Source organism: Mastigoproctus giganteus, chromosome 5, assembly GCF_048544385.1.
Source record: "Mastigoproctus giganteus isolate SK-2022 chromosome 5, ASM4854438v1, whole genome shotgun sequence".
NCBI lineage: Eukaryota > Metazoa > Arthropoda > Arachnida > Uropygi > Thelyphonidae > Mastigoproctus > Mastigoproctus giganteus.
In genome coordinates this window covers 99,618,638-99,639,486 of record NC_143579.1, presented here as the reverse complement: position 1 = coordinate 99,639,486, position 20,849 = coordinate 99,618,638, and the positions used below count along the sequence as shown (strand labels likewise).

General features: G+C 36.7%; 1 protein-coding gene across 3 annotated transcripts in view; it reads right to left on the bottom strand.

Moving 5' to 3' along the window:
• Positions 1-20,849, bottom strand: part of LOC150085583 (phosphatase and actin regulator 2-like) — a 462,740-nt gene that overhangs the window by 147,329 nt on the left and 294,562 nt on the right. For all 3 annotated transcript variants that reach the window (XM_090373361.1, XM_090373363.1, XM_090373362.1), the window contains one exon: positions 11,920-11,981. In XM_090373361.1, coding sequence (XP_090229487.1) covers positions 11,920-11,981 — 62 coding nt within the window. The remainder of the gene's footprint in view (positions 1-11,919; positions 11,982-20,849) is intronic.

Below are 20,849 nucleotides of genomic sequence, written 5' to 3'. Positions count from 1 at the left end.
GCAGTAATACAGAAAGACAAATGATACTGAAACTGAAGAATAGCGATGGTGTACTTATAAACAGCAGAGAAGGCATAATTCAAATAGCAGAAGACTACCATAGAGAATTATACAAGGAGCGAGGGAATGATGCCAGCAGTGGGGAAGATGGATTGCAAAGTAGCAACACATACGACATACCCGATATTCTTCCTGATGAGGTAGAACATGCATTGAAGAAAATAAAGAATCAGAAAGCCCCTGGGGAAGATGAAGTTACTGTAGAGTTGTTAAAATTGGGAGGAAGAGACATAACACAAAAAACTAGCAAGATTCTTCACAAAGTGCATTAGAAAAGGTGTGTGTGCCGCCTAAGCAGTGGAATAATGCAATCATAGTTTTGCTGCATAAGAAAGGAGATAAATCAGAAGTTGGAAATTATAGATCAATTAGGTTGTTATCCCACATCTACAAGTTGTTCACAAGGGTCATTACTAACAGATTAGAAAGAATACTTGATGAGAATCAACCGAAAGAGCAAGCTGACTTTAGGACAGGATTCTCAACTATGGATCGCCTTCACGAAATATCACAGCTAATGGAGAAAGCAAATGAATATAAAACACCATTATGCCTGGCATTTGTGGATTATGAAAAGGCATTTGACTCCATACAGCATAAGGCAATGTTTCGGGCACTAGAAAGACAAGGCAAGGCATAGATACCCCATATATTATGATTTTGAAGAAAATATATGAGAGTGCTACCTCCTTTATTAGATTAGACAAAGACAATAGGAAATTTAAAATCGAGAAAGGAGTTTGACAAGGAGACAATATATCTCCGAAGCTGTTTACTGCTGCCCTTGAGGAAGCTTTCAGAAGATTAGACTGGTCACAGAAAGGAGTCAGTGTGAACTGAGAGTACCTAAACCATTTACAATTTGCAGATGACATTGTGGTCATAAGCCACGATCCCAAAGAATTACAGGAAAATCTTAATCAGTTATGCACAGTTAGTAAGGATTTTGGAATAAAGATGAATATGGCTAAAACAAAAGTAATGATGAACAAGTATGCCACAGAAAGGGAAATAATGATTGAAGGAGCAGTAATTGAAAAGGTGGAGTCATATACTTATCTGGGACAAGTTATTAGCTGTAATAATGATAAATGACTGGAAGTCAAGAGATGAATAAATTTTGGATGGATAGCATTCAGGAAATATATTCACATACTGAAGAGCAATATCCCAGTTTGTCTGAAACGTAAAATAATGAACCAATGTATACTCCCCACCATGACTTATGGAAGTGAAACTTGAGCACTCACCAAAAGAATGGAAGAGAAGCCCAGAACTACACAGCGAAGAATGGAACGAATTATATTGGGAATCAGTTAGATAAGAAGAGAAACACATGGATTAGGCAGCAAACTCAAGTAAAGGACATTCTTATCAAAACTAAAGAACTAAAATGGTCTTGGGCAGGACACATAGCTCGAAGACATGATGACAGATGGACTAAAAAAATAACAGAATGGTACCCAAGAGGAGCTAGAAGAAAACCTGGAAGACAAAGGTGGAGATGGAAAAATGAAATTCATGAGTTTGTGGGTAGTAAATGGATGGCCATTGCACAAAACAGAAGGGACTGGAATGTTGTTGGAGAGGCCTTCATCCTGCAGTGGACTGAAAATGGCTGATGATGATCTCATTAAATGTTAAATTTTGTTCAGTAACTGTTATTGTGTATTGCACTTAATAAAATTTTCAAAACTTTTTTATTTTAAGTGTATCATTATATTTATTTATTTACCTTAATATTGAAAAGCAACGATCCTTTTCAGTTAGTAAATTTTCTGAAGTGAATATTTAAAAGCCAAAAGCAAAGTTTTTTTTTTTTAAAAAAAAGTAAAGTATTTAAAAAAAAAACTAAAATAAGTAATATTTTTATTATTTAATAAAATCTAAAAATAAATCACTTACATAGATTTTTTGCACAGAAGTGTTGGAAATTTGCATTTTTTATACAGGGTGTCTCAAAAATATTGGTACAAACATTTAGGGGAGGTAGGTAACATCTAAAGGAATGTGAATCGCATAGGAACCCATAACCAGAAATGTCACCATAAGTCGGTAGATGGCGCTGTTCATCAGTTCCCGAGAGAGAAAATTTCTGGTTTACTCATTCAAGCAGTAGTCGTCACACAAAGAGCATACGTCAATATACGAACTGTGAGCTGGCAGACATGCACCTAGTGTATGGATTACCAGAGGGCAATGGAAGAGCCGCTCAACGAATTTATGGAGAACGCTTCCCAAACAGACATGTACCGGACCACCGTTTGTTTGCGCATGTGCATCAAAATTTGTGCGATTATGGGTCATTTAGAGGTAACAGGAGTAGTGCGGGCAGACAACGCTTGATGCAAACTCCCACCATGGAAGAAAGTGTGCTGAATGCTGTCCAGAATAATCCTACTACCAGCACACATGCCGTTGCCTCTGCCTTAGGAGTGTCTCGTTGCAGTGTACAGTGTGTCTGGCATGACGATTCCTTACACCCCTTTCATCTCCAAAGGGTTCAGTTACTGCTCTCCCAAGATCATCCTGCACATGTGGCTTTTGCCAAGTGGTTTCTCCAAGAAAGTGTTCAAGACTTGAATTTTCCGGCCTATGTTTTGTTCACAGATAAGGCTTATTTCACTCAGAAAGGCTTATTCAATCAGCACAATGCTCATGTGTGGGCTCATGACAACCCACATGGTGTGAGACCCCATGCGGCACAACATTGCTTCACAATAAATGTGTGGGAAGGTATGGTCAGTGACTGCTTAGGCGGCCCATATCTGTTACCATCTCGCATGAACTCCGCTAAATATCGCATTTTTCTTGAACAAGTTCTACCAGGGTTACTTGATGATGTTCCAGCAAATGTCAGACGCAACATTTGGTTTCAACATGACAGGGCGCCTGCCCATTATGGAAGGTATGTTCGTGACCATTTGAACAGGCGTTTTGGGCGTCGATGGATTGGCCGTGGTGGACCCGTTGCCTGGTCCCCATGTTCACCTGATTTATCGAGTCTTGATTTCTTTCTGTGGGGGCCCTCAAATCTATTATGTATGAATCGCCTGTGGAGACAGAAATGGATCTCATGGTGAGACTCGTCTCCGATTTTGCTACTGTCAAAGAAACTCCAGGTGTGTTCGACCATGTCCGCCAATCCATGCTGCGTTGGTGTCACACATTGCATTGCGTCTCATGGTGGAACCTTCGAGCATCTGTTGTAACATCATGAAATGCATCCATCTCTTACTCCATTGTTAATATTATGTCAAATAAATGTTTGCCACTAATTACTGTCTTGTGTCATTTCTGCTTCTTGTGCCTCTGCTACTACTTTCCTATGACATTTCCGGTTATGGGTTCCTATGCAATTCACATTCCTTTAGATGTTACCTACCTCACCTAAACATTTGTACCAATATTTTTGAGATACCCTGTATATAGCCTGAAAAGAAAAAACTAACATGAAAATAGAAACTTCCTTTTACGTGTAACAAGATATGGAAAATGTGACACACAATTTTTTTTCGAATCACTCTCTGCAGCCCGCAAAACAAATCTAACTTTGAATACGGCTCCCATACGAAAAAAGTTTGGACACCGTTATAAACACAATCAATTCCAGTGTCGAAATTGAAAAAAAAAAAAAAAAAAAATACAAATATAAAAAAACAATGAATACAAAAAATACATCCATCCTGCCAACCTTTGCATCATCTGCAAATTTACACATTAAGCCTGATACACCTTCGTAAATATCATTAATAAATAAAGAAAACAACAATGAGCCCAACACCAAAACCTGGGGACTCCACTAATAACATTAATCCACAAAGAATATTATCCACTGATTACCACGCTGTCTTTTCCCACTCAACTATCCCTTTATCCATAGCACCAACTTTCCCTTAATGCCACACTGCACCAATTTGTACAACAGTATCAAAAGCTTTCCTGAAATCCAAGTATACGATATCAAATATTTTTTGCATCCAGTTCTTTTGTGACCACATTGTAGTATCTAATCAAATCGGTCAGATAAGATTTCTCATTAACAAACCCATTCTGTGTCTGAAGTATAATTGCAGTCTTTTTTTACATGATTGTGAATTATTTCTTTAACAAGTCAGTGACTCCATTATTTTCATCTGGAACAGAAGTTAGACTAACTGATCTGTAATTACTCGTGTCACCCTTTGATCCACTTTGTGAACTGGGGATACAATCTGATATCTCCAGTCCACAGGGACTTATCCTGAATCTCTAGGGATAATATTTGATGAGAAATCAAATATTATCTCTATCTCTTTTTTAAACCAAAACCTTAGGAATACATTAGTATTAGTACCTCTATTAATCATATCAATTAATGCAAGGAAGCAAACATTCTCAACAGTCAAACAAAAAAAAAAGACCTTATCAATCACAATTCACCAATTGCTAAAAAGCAACCATCAAATGCCACCTTGAATTTTTCAGACTCTCTACCTCAACTACTTTGGGAGATAACTTATTCCTGTGATCAGTAACATGCTGGCAAAGGTGAATTTCATGAAATGTCTTGTGTTTCTAAAATTTTACATTTATACCCTTAGTTTTGCCTGCCAGTGCAAATACCCCCTTCCTCCCATTTATTTTGCTTATTCCTTTAAGGATCTCAAACATCTCAATTAAATCAACACTATGTGCCTAGTCTCCAGGCTCAATAGCCTGGATCTTTCACAGAAACAACCCATAGTACTCCTGAGCAACAATATAGTTGCCTTCTACATCAGTCAAAAACAAAAATCCCTTATCAATCAATCACAATTTAGCCATTGCTAAAAAGTAACCATCAAATGCCACCGTGAATTTTTCAGACACTCTACCTCAACTACTAGTTGAGGTAGAGAGTCTGTTTATTAATTACAGCTTTCCATGTATACCGTGTGGCTGATTTTTTTTTTCAAATCATTGAGGAAAATCAAAAACAAGAGATGCGGGGCTACCTCAACACTGAACATCAAGGGTCCTCTCTTTCTTTATACTAGTCCACTACAAAGAATGGGCTAGTATAGAGAAAGAGAGGAAACCATCAAAATACAATACTGAAATTGTTTCCTGCATCTAAAATGCTTCGACTTCATCATAGTAACCAAATCTGAAAGGTAAGACTTTACCTTCACAAATCCACATTATGATCCCTTTAGGATTTCCTTCTTAACCTTAAAAACACCAATTCCGTTATTTTACATACCACAACAGTCAAGGTTATTCATTCAAAGACTTTTGGACAGAAGGAGTTGATGTATTTTTGAGTGCTGATTGACAGGCCAAAGGAAAGAATGTTTCTTTGTGCAATTTTTGTATATTTATTGAGATTAACTGTTTGTAACTGACTGCTCCTGAGCCTCCTCTGTTTTCTGCTCTTATTTACACTTGTCACATTACCTTTGTAATGTGACAAGTGTAAATAAGAGCAGAAAACAGAGGAGGGTTTCATGGCCAAATGCATATTTTGATAATATTTAGCATATATATATATATATACATAAATTCATAAAAATCCCAAAGAAGAGTGAAGCCTACCAGTATTCACAGAATTGAATGCGTTAACCAAATCTAAATAAACAACATCTAGTTTCCCATTCTTAAATCATATCCTTAGTGGCAAAAAATGTTTCAAGCATATTCATGGCAGGGGATATACCTGTTTTCGCCCTAATGAATATTCAGAAATTTCATTACAAGAATTTGACTGCCAGTAAGAGAGAGAATGGTATATTTTGCATCAGCTTGAGAAGCAATATGGATGTGTAGATGGTTATGCTTCCCCGCTTCCAGTTGTAATTGATGACAAATACAGGATTACTCTATATGATTCAAGTCTTCTTAAAATTTATGTTTTATGTGATGTTCAACTGAGACATTAGATTTTGAATTGCTGTAATTTGCTGCAAGATGCTTGAGTTTTCTTCAATATTCTCTAACCTCATTCTTTCAGCCTGACATGGCATTTACAGCAAGTATTGGAAAAGACTCTGATTATGGACAAGATCTGACAGTGCTTGTCAAAATGGCAGTCTATCCTATACACTTTGTTGCAAATCTCATGTGGAGAGGTGTGGGAAATTGCCACAACTATAGTATGTAAATATTCTACAAATATGCATTTGGCCATGCTAGATTCCCCATTTTCCCCCAATTCTGTGATAAAAAAAAAAACTCTGAACCAAGACTTCTACCCTCCCCCCCTTTTCCTTCATCCTCTTCACAGAAAGGATAGATGGGGGGACCTCTTGCCCTTTCAGTGGTGCTGGATATTTAAACACCAATTCACTGGGTCCTCTACAGATGCTGTCTGTTTTTTTCTAAGTCCATTAAATTCAGTACTTACTACATGAAAAACTTCTCATAAAGCTGTAAAAGACAACAGTTTTCTAGAAAAATCAGCAGGGATGAACACCTCCACCCAACAGCAACCAATTTTGAATATTCTATATTAAAGATTTTATAATTCTCAGTTATTTAATTCATAAATCTGATATCCATTATTAATTATAATTATTTTATAATTAATAATTGACATTGTAGTATCTAATTACAGTAGAACCCAGATAAGAAATTCCTACATAAGAATTCCCCTGTACTAGGTTTGGTTTCTTAAGTCCCAATTTCAACTCTGTATGCTGTAATGTATTATTTTCCCGCATAAGAAGTTTCCCACATAAAAAGTTCATGATAAGGAATATACAGTATATTATTATAATAACATTTTCTCACTAAATACGTTTTTTAAAAATACAAATTCTTTATTTTTAATATTAAAAAATATTAAACAATATGAACATTTTGGTAATCAAACAAGTTATTGCATAGCATCATTTTAGTTCATAGTAAATCACAGAATTAGATGAAATGGCATCATTTTTGATATACACTGAGTGGACAGAAATCATGGGATACCTATCTAGTAACAGTTAGGCCCACCTTTCGCCCAGATAAGGGCAGTCACATGGTGGGTAATTGAGCCCACTAGTTCACGAAGGCATTCCAGAGGTATTTCCATCCATGCTTGCTGCACCACTGTCCACAATTCTGTTGCATTCCTGGGTGAAGGATCCAAAAATCGAATGGACCTTTCCACAGCATCCCAAAGATGCTCCATAGGGTTCATGTCCGGTGAAGGGGGAGGCCGTTCCATGGTGGTAAAACCTACGGAATACTTTTCAAACCATGTTCTAGTCACCACGGCTCTGTGGGAAGGTGCATTGTCCTGCTGGAAGAGTCCATTGCCCTATGGGTGTATGATGACCATGAAGGGATGCAGATGGCCTGCAAGGATGGATACGTAATGTGGACTGTTTAGAGATGCATCTACATGTACCACAGGTCCCAACTGGTGCCAGTTGAACATGCCCCAAACCATTACTGACCGTCCACCTGCCTGAACAGCAGGAGATCCTTCTCCAATCATCCAAGGTCCGGTGCCAATATTATTTTCCCCAATTGAAGTGTAGAGTCCTGTTTCATGGTGTTAGCAATGGGACTCTGGTGGGTCAGCGGCTACCCCATAACCTACTGCAGCTAATAATAGCATGATGGTCTTGGTGGAGACATTTCTGGCACCTCCCTTGTTGAAGTTGGCGGTGATTTGTGCCACTGCCGCTCTCCGGTTGGCTGAAAAAATGTGAGACACGTCAACGGGCAAATTCTTCCACCACCTTTCTTCGTCCAGCTCTCCATGATGAGATGCCATTCTGGAAATGGCATATTCCCGATACATTCTGGATACCGTTGAATGGGGATAGTGCAATTTCTGTACCGCGACAGAGTGATCCATGCATTGGGCACCCACTATCATTGCTCTTTCAAAGTCGGTTATTATGACATTTATCAATACTGACATACGCTCATCCACAGCGCTCTTCACAATGAGATGTTATTCCGGAAATGGCATATTCTCGATTCTGGATACCATCGAATGGGGATGGTGCAATTTCTGTACCACCTCCGCGACAGAGTAACCCATGTGCTGGGCACCCACTATCATCGCTCTTTCAAAGTCGGTTATCACAACGTTTATCCACACTGACACTGAATTACTGTCTATGTGAATGCAGTGTACCTATATACCTGCCAAGTGGTGGGTTCGTCCACTAGAGAGAGGTGATAGTGTCACGTTGCCAGAAACCAGATGTCCCATGAATTCTCTCTTTTCAGTGTACATGTATCTCATATTGTGAATGCCTTCACAACGAGTTGCCCTGATATTGCACTACCCTAACAAGCAACACTTTGCAATGGAGAAGACTGATGTTACTTATTCTCGGCAGATACCAGCACCCCTGGGTGGTGGTATCCACCGAGAATCCACTGGCAGTGTTGGCTATTCGAGAATCCAGTGTCAAAGCATTGCTTATTCGAGGTAGTGCAATATCAGGGCATCTCATTTTGAAGACATTCACAATACAAGATATAACAAAAACAATGCCATTTTGCCTACTTCAGTGATTTATTATGGACTAAAATTATGATTGGCGCTAACTTGTTGGATTAGCAAATTTTCTATAGTCTGAGGCTTTCAGTGCTAAATACATTTTAGTAGAAACATTTTGATATAATGGAAGTGACATATTGCAATTGTTTTCATCAATATCCATAATTGGATGGTGTCACCCACGTGAAGCACAGTGATAATACACATGCCGTTATAGTCTGATGTTCAATTTATAGTCTGAACAGCTGTCAACCGTTCTGAATTACTTAGTGGATTGTTGCTGTGTCTTATTGTAATTGTGACCTTTTAAGGTACCTTGAAACTGCAAAGCAGTGCCAGATTAAGGCACAGGCTTTGCCCAGGGCACCATTTTTTAAGGGGTGCAAATTTTACAAATAATAATAATAATAATAAAAAAATAAAAAAATAAAAAAATATATATATATATATATATGAAATATGAAAACAAAGATGTGGAAAAACAGGAAAAATAAGGAAAAACAGTACGTGTACCTGAATGCGCAAAGCAGCAAAACAGGATACATGTATATAAATAATATAAAATAAAAATATATAAAAATAAAATAAAAATATAGATGGAGAAGTTATTAAACACAAAATGCCGAGCCTAGTTGAAGAAAAAAGAGAAAAAGAATGTTAAGATCCTATAAAAAAAAATTAATTATTAAGTAGAATTAAATCCGAATTAATGCCGAATTAACAGGCCAATTATATGTACAAAAGCTGAAAGAAAAAGAGGGGAGGGTGATAGAGATAAAAATTATAAAATAAAAATTAAAAATTGGTACATAGATCAGGTATTTCATCAGGGGGCTACACCTGATCATGTACCAAACACTGTGTTTCTATGCAAACTCATGTTGATGGAGAAGCTGAAGAAATGAAAAGGAAATAAAAAGGAAATAAAAAATATAAATTTTTTTTTTTTTTTTTTAATTTTTTATAAAAAATTTTTTATAGCTCCAGAAACATGAGTGAGGTAGCCCCAACGCAGTGTATTTAGATTAATAAATTAAGTAACGTAGTGTATTTGGAAATAAATTGAATAACGCAACCGCAGTGTATTTAGATTAATAAACTAAGAAAATTGAGTAACGCAGTGTATTTGGAAATAAATTGAGTCGATAGTATGTAAGAACGCCAGTTTAAATCGAAAGTATGTAATAAATAAATAAATAACAAGGTAGCGGTATAGAAAAAGGAAGCAATGCAAGGTAGGGGAGGGAAAAGAAGTTAAAAATACAGAGGCGAAGATAGTGAGAAAGAGGAAAGTGAGAATGTCCGAATCACCCTCGTATTACACTAATAGTTCAACGGACGGAAAAACGAAGAGTAGAAAGTAGAAAGATGTAAAGAGAAGGAAAAGAGTTTAAAGGATACTAGGCAAGCTGGGGGTGTAAGTACCCAACCTCATAGAGAGGGCCTTGGCTGTGAGAGTGTTAGTAGAAGTGGAAATTAATACCGCTAGCTTGTATTGTATATTTTACGAAATAAAATAAAATAAAAATATGAACAGGAGGAAAATTAAATACATACGATAACTGGCAGAAACAAGTTGAGTGAAATATAATTAAGAAATGACAATAAAATATGCAATCATGATTAATAAGGTACAATTATGTGAATATGATTAATAAGAATGGAATGCAAACAGAGGGAAAACTATGACAACGATGGTGGAACGATGGTGGTTGCTCAGAAGAGAAGAACTATGGGAGCCCTCTGTGGTCAAAATAAAATAGAGAAAATAAAAGATTGGACATAAATAATTATTGATATTAAATTACGAAAATGAAAAGAAAACTTAGGAAGTGAAAGAACACGAACATCGTCCTAATAGAAGTTATAATAGAAGTCATTATGTGTGATCACTTTCCAAGTGGTGGAAATACCACCATTCAAATGTACAACTATACAACTATACAAGTATCGAATTAACCCTAATCAAGGTGGAACATGGTGAAACCGAATTTTTCTTTAATGTAATCAGAGAGAATTTTATATATATATATATATATATATATATATATATATATATATATATATTATGTGAGGTAAAAATGTTTCCGATAGGCAGAGTAAAATGTTTATGAATTCTGAAATAGTACTTAAAAATCATCTTTGACTTATATATGTGTATCCTTTCATATTTATTTGTATAGTTAATATTTCATACCCTTAAGGTCATTTTCCCTTCTAAGAAGTTTTCCTGTGTAAGAAGTTCTAAACGTTTGGTCCCTTGGAAAATAGGGTTTTCCAATTTTCTGTATAAAAAAAAAAAAAAACCAACTGTAATAGGGTTTTTTTTTTTTTTTTTTTTTTTTTACTTGGGAGTCAAAAAAGATTTAGCGAGATTTTGACTAGGCCAGTCTCTCTAACTCACTTCTTTCCTTCAACAAGGAGGTAATTAAAAGCCCATATATCCAAAGTGGTTAAGTAGAAACAGATCTTCAGACTTTACAAACATTCCCTTAATTTTTGATGCAGTTAACTCATTAAACATGAGTTTTTGGACAAACTTTAGACAGACCTGTTCTGAAAAACTTAAATTAAATTATATTAAACTTAAAATCAAAGGATACTCCACTCACCTCGAAATTTAAGATTATAAAAATTTTATACATTCAAGTGACATCTCCTTTTGCAGCCCATTTCAAGAACATTAAAAGAACCTCCAAATGATCTATCTTAATTAAGTGGACTTATGATCCTACTTATGATGGTCTGCATGTCCCATTTTATGTCTTTTTCAAGATTTCATATGCCACTGATGTCAAAGAAAATTAAGATAATTCTGAAATTTTTCGACAATTATTCTTTTATGAAATTTAATAAGTATAATAATTTATAAAAATCAGAATGACTGAGATCAAAATATCTATATGATGCAAATGATTTCATAAAGCATGACTACTCTTTTGCAGCCATAAGTTCACAAGCAAGCAGAATTTTATTTGCTAAGTAAAAATCCAGCAGGATCAAAAAATACTGACTGATTATAAATAGAAGCTCAAAAGATTTAAAAATTATATATAAACAAATTTAAATAAGTCTAAGAATGACTTGCATATTTAGAATTTTGTGTATATTTGATCGTTAAGTGCCTTGGTGATTAATGAAATTAAACTGCAGAAAAAGTTCATTTTTTTCAAAACTTTCCCATTTATATTGTAAAAAAAAGCAGTGCAGCAAATTTTAGTAATGTATACCACTTCTGAGAGAACCTTTCTCTTCAGCCTTCTGTAGAATTTATAATTTCTAAAATTGAAACTAGGATTTATTTATATCATGTGATACATAATTATACATGCTACCATTTCTGTTAGAACAGCACGTAATTCATAATTCTGAAAGGTGAATTCCATTTTTACCTTCCTGATAAGCATCTTTTTCTTTTGTTCTTTTTCTTTCCTCATTTCTTCAGGAGTTTGATCTGTAAAAGGAAAACAAATATATAATTAAGATAAAAATTAATATATATAAGGAAGTATAAGAAAAAAAGAAGAAAAGTATGTTCTTATAACTTTTCGTGCAAAGCAGCTATTAAAGATGTACTATTTAAATAATAAAATGTGAATATGGAAAATGAGGATGATCTAAATTGAGATGTAGCATTTGTCTTCATATCAGCTATAAATGTTCTAGGGAGAGAAAATAAAAAAGTAAGGAAAAGATACAAGCAAGGGATGATAGGAGGATATTAGGGAAAAGGAAAATAATATTATTATTATATATACATGAATAAAAGAACACTGCACAGTTATATAAATCAAGTGAACTATATTAATGACTAATTTTACAGCTGAAAGCATGAAGTACTGTTGATTACCTATTAAGATTCTTAACAAAAGGTTATTATCTTACTACTCACCTCTAGATCCATATTGGTTAGGGTTAAATTTACATAAAGGAAAGTAAAGAATAAAAGTAAGTTTCCAATTATATTAATAGATTAATTCATTTAAAAACATGTCTCTAGGAAGAGGAAGTGCACCACTTTTTTCCTGGTTGTCATAAAATTATATGAAGAAGATTTGTGTGTTGAAAAACCAAGAGCTGGATGAGAAGCTTTCAATGTCATCGTCATCAGTTGGTGAATGACATGAGTTGTAAGTGTTGATTTATAGTATCGTAGTACCCAGGATGCATTATGTTAAACACATGGAAATTTGATTCGTGTGAGCTGCCATATTGGTGATACATTCGTGGGTAACTTAGTGTTGAAAATTTCCTATGATCTATTTTGGCGGAACCATTCTATAACTAGGGCTTTGTACTAGAATATCTTATAATTCGATTTAATGGAACAGCACATAATTCATACAGGGTCTGAATTAAAATGAGAATGAAAATGTAGGGTTTCTACATTTTCATTCCCACCACCTCTACAACACAAAAAAAAAAAAAAAAAAAAAAACAGTATTATACAACCAAATCTTCCTGTGAATAAATACAATTATTCACAGGAAGATTTCACTACAGAACTACTATACCTAACAAAAACCTTTATAGCTGTTGTTGTTGAAGTAGAATTTATTGGCGCAAGGGCTGCTATGGCCAAAATGCACCTATAACTTAAAATTGTTGGTCAATATATGAAAGGAATTGTTCTAGAAGTGACTGTATAGGTTTATCATTTTTAGATATTTAAACAGCTCTGATAGATTGGCATTATCTCCAAGTATATGGGCTAGTTGCAAGGGTTTTTGTGAGTCGATTAAAGATCTGAAACATTCAATTCTAGCTGAATCATAGTGTGCACATTCAATAATAATATGTTTTACTGTAAGAATGGAACTGCAATGAGAGCAGAGAGGAGGCTCATCTCCTAGCAGTAAAAAAAGATGCATATGGCCAATTCGTACTCTTGTAAGCACGACCTCTTCGTGCCTGTTTAATCGGGAACTAGATCTCCATAGCTGTGGGTTTTATTTCAAGGAGTTTGTTTGATATCTGATTATGCCACTTTTCAGTCCACACCTCTGTACATATCCTCCATATGATTGGCTTGTAATCAGAAAAAGGAACTGGGATGGGATCGAAGCAAGCAGGGTGTTTTGCTGCTTCGTCTGCACACTCGTTTCCTGGAATTCCAACGTGACTGGGTATCCAGCAGAACGTGACAGTCAGCTTAGTTTTATTGAGGTGACATAACTGTGATCTGATTTGTGTGAGAAGTGGGTGGGAATTTTGTGGTTTTTCCTGTAGGGCACTCATTGCACTTAAAGAGTCTGTGTATATTATGACCTGGGTATTTAGAAGATCATTAAGGAGATTTAGAGCCATTTTGATTGCATATAATTCGGCAGTAAAGACACTGCTGAATTATATGCAATACGTGGATGTAGGAGTGATTACTGCAGCTCCCACGGATATATCGGTTTTGGATCCGTCTGTGTATATCTGAAGATTGTGAGTATTGGTCAATGCATGATCCGCATGTAACTGTCTAAGATTGTGATTTGATAGGGAATGTTTTCCCCACTGTAGAAAATAGTTATCGCAAAGAGGTATATACATTGCACATGGTGCTTGTACTACATCTGCAGCTTGAGAGAGATGTTTCCCAGAGAGATGTTCCAATGTTTGGTTAGCTCTTGTAGCCGGATACCAGCGGGTTTGTTTTCATTGGGTTTATTTTTATACAAATTTTCCCACTGAGGTTCAAACAGATATGTCCAGATGGGGTGAGAAGGGAGGCTATGTAATTTGGCTGCATAGTTAAGGAGCAATACTTTTCTCCTAAGATGTAGTGGAGGTTCATTGGTGTCTATATACAAACTTTGCACTGGTGATGTCTTAAAGGCTCCTAAAGCAATCCTGAGAGCACTATGCTGGACTGGATTGAGCCGGGCTAGTACTGTCTTACGTGCAGAGTCATAAACCATTATTAAAGTATGATATAAGTGTAAGAGTGTGAAGCGATCGGCTCCCCATGTAATAGAAGAGATAACTTTGAGTATATTCATCTTTCTCATGCACTGAGTTCTCATTTGCATTATATGGGCCTGAAAGTTAAGTTTAGTGTCCAGTACTAAACCCAAGAACCGGATATTGTTGCAAAGTGGTATTGATTGGGCTCCTAACGTTAGCTCAGGATCTGGATGAAGTTGTCGCTTTTTACAAAAGTGAATAGCAGTTGTTTTTGTTCTGGAGAGGCGATAGCCATTGTGGGATGCCCATGACTCTATTCTGTTTATTGAGAGTTGCAGTTGGTGTTCAATGGAGCGCATATTTAGTGAATGGCAGGATATTGTAAGGTCGTCTGCATATAGATAAGTGTCGACATTAGGTGGAATATTATCTGTTGCATTGTTCAGCCTAACTGCAAAGAGCGTTGCACTAAGAACTGATCCTTGTGGGACTCCTTCCTGAACAACTTTTTGAGACAGCGTATTGCAGTAACACACCTGAAATGTTCTATTTTGGAGAAAGCTCTGTATGATTAGTGGTAGCTGGCCCCGAAGTCCTGTGGCATAGAGATTTTGAAGAATGCCATAGCGCCAGGTTGTATCAAAGGCTTTTTCAATGTCCAGGTAGACCATGACGAGATGTTCTCTACGGATAAAAGCATTCCGTATGTTGGATTCTGCCTTGATCATAAGGTCTAGAGTTGACCGATTTTTCCTAAAGCCGTACTGATTCTTGTCCATCACCGAATAAGATTCTAGAAACCAGACTAATCGAGCATGAATCATTTTTTCCATTACCTTACCAAGGCAACTGCTGAGACATATTGGTCGATTTTGTGGATCTGACTGATCCTTTCCAGGTTTAGGAAAGGCTAGGACTATTGAGTGGCGCCAAGAACGAGGGAAGTAACCTTCTGAGAATAGCTGGTTGAAATATGCCAGTAGTGAATTCAGAGCTTGATTGTTTAGATGTTTAAGCATCATGTAGTATATTCCATCAGGCCCTGGTGCAGTATTCGCTGACAGATTTAGGGAGCTCTCTAGTTCCAGTAATGTAAAAGGTTGGTTATATGAGAGAGATGCTGTTGTATGGAAATTCAGTTTATACTTTTCTGCGTTGGCTTTATGCTGTTTGAAGGCAGGTTCATATGCCAATGTGGCTGATATTTGAGAAAAGCAATCTGCCAGGGCATTTGCAATATCCACTGAAGAGGAAAACTCTTTACCCTTCCAGCTTAGAATAGGCGTTAGTTCTGGGAGGTATTTTCCATTTAGCTTCTTTATTTTATTCCATATTTTTCTACTCTCAGTATTTTTAGTGATGGTAGAAGCAAACCGGATCCAAGAGTCTTTTTTTGCTTTTTTCTGCACGTAACGTGCCTTGGCTTTGCGTTTCTTAAAATTAATTAGGTTGTCGGTTGTTGGGTGCTTGCGAAAAAGATTCCATGCCTTATTCCGTTCTTTTTTAGCATCACGGCAATCACCATTCCACCAAATATTGGCATATCTATGTGACCCGATTGTGACTTTGGGTATGGCACTGATTGCAGCTGTTATTATTTGTGTAGTAATACGGTCGGTGATATCATCAATAGGCTGGTTTTTAACAACTTGATCATCAAAGGAAATTGCATTAGTGAACGTGTTCCAATCAGCTTTGGAGAATTTCCATTTTATGGGACTGATTATATGTGAGGTTCTGTTTGTTTGCAATTTGCAAATAATCGGGTAATGGTCGGTGTTCAGTGGGTTATTTGTGACTGACCACTGAATGATTGGGAACAATTTTGGGGAACATATTGATAGGTCTATGGCAGTAGATACTCTGGTGGGAAAGTGGATATAGGTGTCAGCACCAGTATTTAATAATGTGAGATTCTGGTTATCAATAACTGTTTCAATGAGTTTTCCTCTTTTGTCTATCTGGGGGAGATCCCCACATAGGGTGGTGCCCATTGAAATCTCCTAGCAGAATAAAAGGAGATGGAAACTGCTTTATAAGTTCCTCCAGCTCTTTCACAGTGAATTCTTTGTTTGAGGAAAGGTACAGTGAGATTACGGTTAACATAACACTCAGATCAATTCGTACTGCTACAGCCTCTAATGTGGTCTGCAGCGGGATCTGTTTTGTTGGAACCTTGTTGTCGACAATTATGGCTACACCTCCTCTTGTTGAATTAGTATTGTTTCTGTCCTGTTGATATATACTATAATTTTTGATCACTGGAGTCACTTGTGGGGCTAGATTGGTTTCTTGCAGGCATAGGATAACTGGACTATATTGTTTGATTAGTTCATAAATATCAAAAATATTGCTTCTTAGACCTCTACAGTTCCATTGTATAATGTTGTGCATTATTTAATTTTAGACGTTGTGTATGATTCTGTCTGTTTTTTATATCCTGCCTGTTTGCCTCGGTCTAGTTTCATCTTTTCTTTTTTTGGAAAAGTGGGGCGTCCAATTTCCATATCATCTTCTGCATGTAGATCTAGTATTGGCTCATTCTGTAGGGTACCAGAACCAATATCCATATTTGCTGAGTATGGTTGGTCTGAACTGTTTGTGGGTGATGCTTTTAATTTTGCAGTTCCTTGTAGGGTATCAGAAGTAGTTGGGGGGGACTGTTAGCGGGGTATTGCTAGCAGAAGTTACTTTACATTGTTCTGTAGGTGACTGCTGTGGGATTGATAGCACTGATTGAGCCCAATCAGCAATTGAAATAGATGGTGGGTACTGTTACTGCCGTTTGTGTTGCTGTTGACTGATATTTTTTGGTTGCTGCAGCATAGGTGATTTTTGGCATACTGAGCATAACTTGCTTCCTAGCTTCCTGATAGGTGATTTTTGGCATACTGAGCATAACTTGCTTCCTAGCTTCCTGATAGGTGACCTTTTCTTCGACTTTATACTTCTGGATCTGTTTGCCTACTTTCCAGAGTTCGCAATTTTTTGAATACGTTGGATGCTGGCCTTTGCAGTTTGGGCATTGTGGCTTTTCTGCAGTGCAGTCAGTTTGTGCATGATCTTTGGAGCCGCAGTTCGGGCATGTAGTGTCCCCCTCGACATACTGTTTGCAAGTGTCCAAATTTTTGACACTTAAAACATTTGATTGGGTTGGGAATGTACGGACGTACTCGGCAATTTAGGTATCCGGCTTTCACACATGATGGTAAGGTAGGTGTACCGAATGTTAGAATAATGTTTCTAGTTGGAACAAGTTCACCATCCTTTTTAATCATTATTCGTTTTACCTGGACAACTTTTTGCTCTTTTAGTTCTTCGACTATCTCATTTTCAGCGACATTCATCAGGTCCCATCAGCTATTACCCCTTTGGAACTATTTAGTGTCGCATGAGGGGTGACCTGTATAGGAATTCCTCCAAAATTTGATAATTTTAGTAGAGCCTGAGAATGCTGATATTTCGCTGTTTCAATTAACAGATCTCCGGATCGGAGTCTTTTCACCATTTTCGGTGAACCAGCCACGCTTTCTAAACATTTCTGAATTAGAAATGGTGAAAGGGCACTCATAGGCTTGGATGAGAGAGAGAGAGAGAGAGAGAGTGGAATATAAGGAATGTTGGGAATTCCTGCTGATTCTCATTTCTACGTTGTCTTTTGGTTTGTGATACGTCATGTTCGGGTTCAATCAGGTCATGAGTTGAGCGTTTAGGCTCAAATGCGGATAATTGTCAAAATCCATGGTTGCTCCTTTTATATCCTCCGGCCGGTATATCCTCCGGGGATACCGGCCCCGCCACGCGGAGGCAGGAGCGGTGCCACCAGTGACCAAGCGATCAGAGGTTAGTGTGTTATATAAATTAGTTCAATATACAAGAAGAAAGGTACCTTTCCTTTCTTTTTTGAAGAGCTAGCTTCTTTATTCAGAAGAGCAGAAATTAAATAATTTTGGAAATAAAGAACTTAAATTCTCAGTAATCTGCTGATTCTGGAGAAGTCGCTGTGAAGTTCACTTTTTAAATTCGCTTTGATCACTCGCTTGGCACTCGGGGCCACCTTTATAGCTAGAAAATACTCCAAACAGTTAATTCAAGAAACCATATTAGCTGTAAAAGAAAAAATTAATAATCCTCGCATTGATAACATTAGTACTGATCATACACAAAATACGGTAGTCACACTTCAGTATCATAGCCAACTTGCACCTCAGCTCCAGAATATTTTTAGAGGGTCAAACATTATACTGATTTTTTTCATCATATAATAAACTAAGTATTTTTTTCAGCAAATACAGAGAAACATATAAATACAATATTCAAGACATAAATAATATACCTTATAAAATGCCAATCTGGATGTAATGCATGCTACATAGATAGCACCACCACAAAAAATGGAACTTCCAAAACAGCCAACACAAGAGCATACTATCATTATAATAGTTTCAGATCAGACCAACCAGGAACTGAACTCAGTCAGCACGTACACTCTTTTAATCATGATCCATTAATAGATAATGCAATTACACTAATTAAACTTAAACCGAATTATAAGATATTCCAGTATGAAGCCCTAGCTACAGAATGGTTCCGCCAAAATAGATCATAAGAAATTTTAAACACTAAATTACCCACGAATGTATCACCAATATGGCAGCTCACACAAATCAAATTTCCATGTGTTTAACATAATGCATCCTGAGTACTATTTTTTTTTTTTTTTTTTTTTTGTTAGTTGTTGGCACTTCAACTTCTATGGCCATATTGCACCTCCCAAAGTTTTTGCATTTTACTGTGATCCAAGCCCGAGGCGGGAATCGAACCCGTGACCTTTGGGTTGCCAGGCAGGCACTTTACCTACCTGGCTAGCCCAGTCAGCCTGGGTACTATGATACTATAAATCAACACTTGCAACTCATGTTATTCATCACCTGATGACGACAACATTGAAAGCTTCTCGTCCAGCTCACACTCCTGACCACTTAGCTACACAGGCCTGGAAGCCTCATTTTAAGAAGGATGTGGACATCTTGGAATGGGTGCAGAGAAAAGCAACCAGATCAGTCGAGGACACAAAAGAGTACTCTTAACACACTAGACACTTGCAAAGAGACATGACTGAAGCGTTTAAGGCTTTAACTGGATTGAGTGAACTAAATGCTGATGGCATCCTTACTCTTTCTCGGACAACACACATAAGGGGACAAGTTTAAATTGAAAAAGGATGAATGATGGATAGATGTTTGAAAATTTGCTTTTGGACAGAAAAACTGGAACAAACTACAATTTGATATTATAGAAGTGAACAGTTTAAATAAATTAAAGGAAGAATTACATTACTGGAGGGGATTATCATCACTCTCATCATTACTGATATTATAGACTGAAATTTCACTTTCTTCTAATAATCATCTTCAGGTTAATCAAGGACAGAGCCAATTTTCACATTTCCTGAAATATGTGACAACTGGCTCATGTTTAACAAAATTTTACTAATTTTTCAATTATTCACGCACACCTAAAAAATGGCTGAACACTTTATTTGTTCAGTGGTGCCAATTTGTGAGTTTTTTTTTTAATTAAAACCCCAAACACAAGAGGTATTAGAATCTATAGTACCATGCATGGGTTGAAGGTCGAGAAGATACCTGTTGACATTACACTTGAACTTCGGTAGATTGCAAATTTTCAGGAAATACATATGAGGAAGGTTGTTCCAGAAAATGGGAGGTGAATGAATAAATGAAGAAAAAGAAATGTTGATTCTGTGAGTTTGAAGTTGGACAGTAAAAGGATTTTAGCTGGCTGTGGCACATGTTCAGACTGCTTTGGAAGAGAGAACGAGAATTATAGAAGCCAATTCAGAAGCACAGCGCCCATGGAAGTATCTGTAGAGAATGTATGCAGCAGAAACAATGTCTATGAGACAGAGAGTGGAAAGGCTCTGTTAGAGATGTCATTAATTAACCTAACTGCCCTCTTTTGAATGGAATCTAGAAGCTTGAGAGATGTTTTGGGGGCACTGCACCAGATGTAAAAATGTTATTCCATGATAGGGTGGATTTGCAATTTGTACAGAATGAACAGCAGCACAGAGAGTGAAAGAGAAAATTCAGTTTTTTAGATGCAAAGGAAGCAATATTTGTAGTGTGCTTATGCCAAAAAGAGATTAGAAGTCAGGGTATTCCCCAATAGAGATATATGATCTTGCTTAGAACTTAGAGTGTCATTGAAGATAAGATAGGTGCAGAAGAATTCTTTTTGTGAGAAAAAAGACAGGACTGAGTTTTAGAAGGATTGTAATCAAAAATCTTTGCCACACTGAAGAATTGCCTGGAGATCAGCATTTAAGGAACTGATAGTGAATATTCGAGAAGTTGAAGCAGTTTGTGCAGGACAAGGTTTCTCAAACTGGATGGTGGAATGC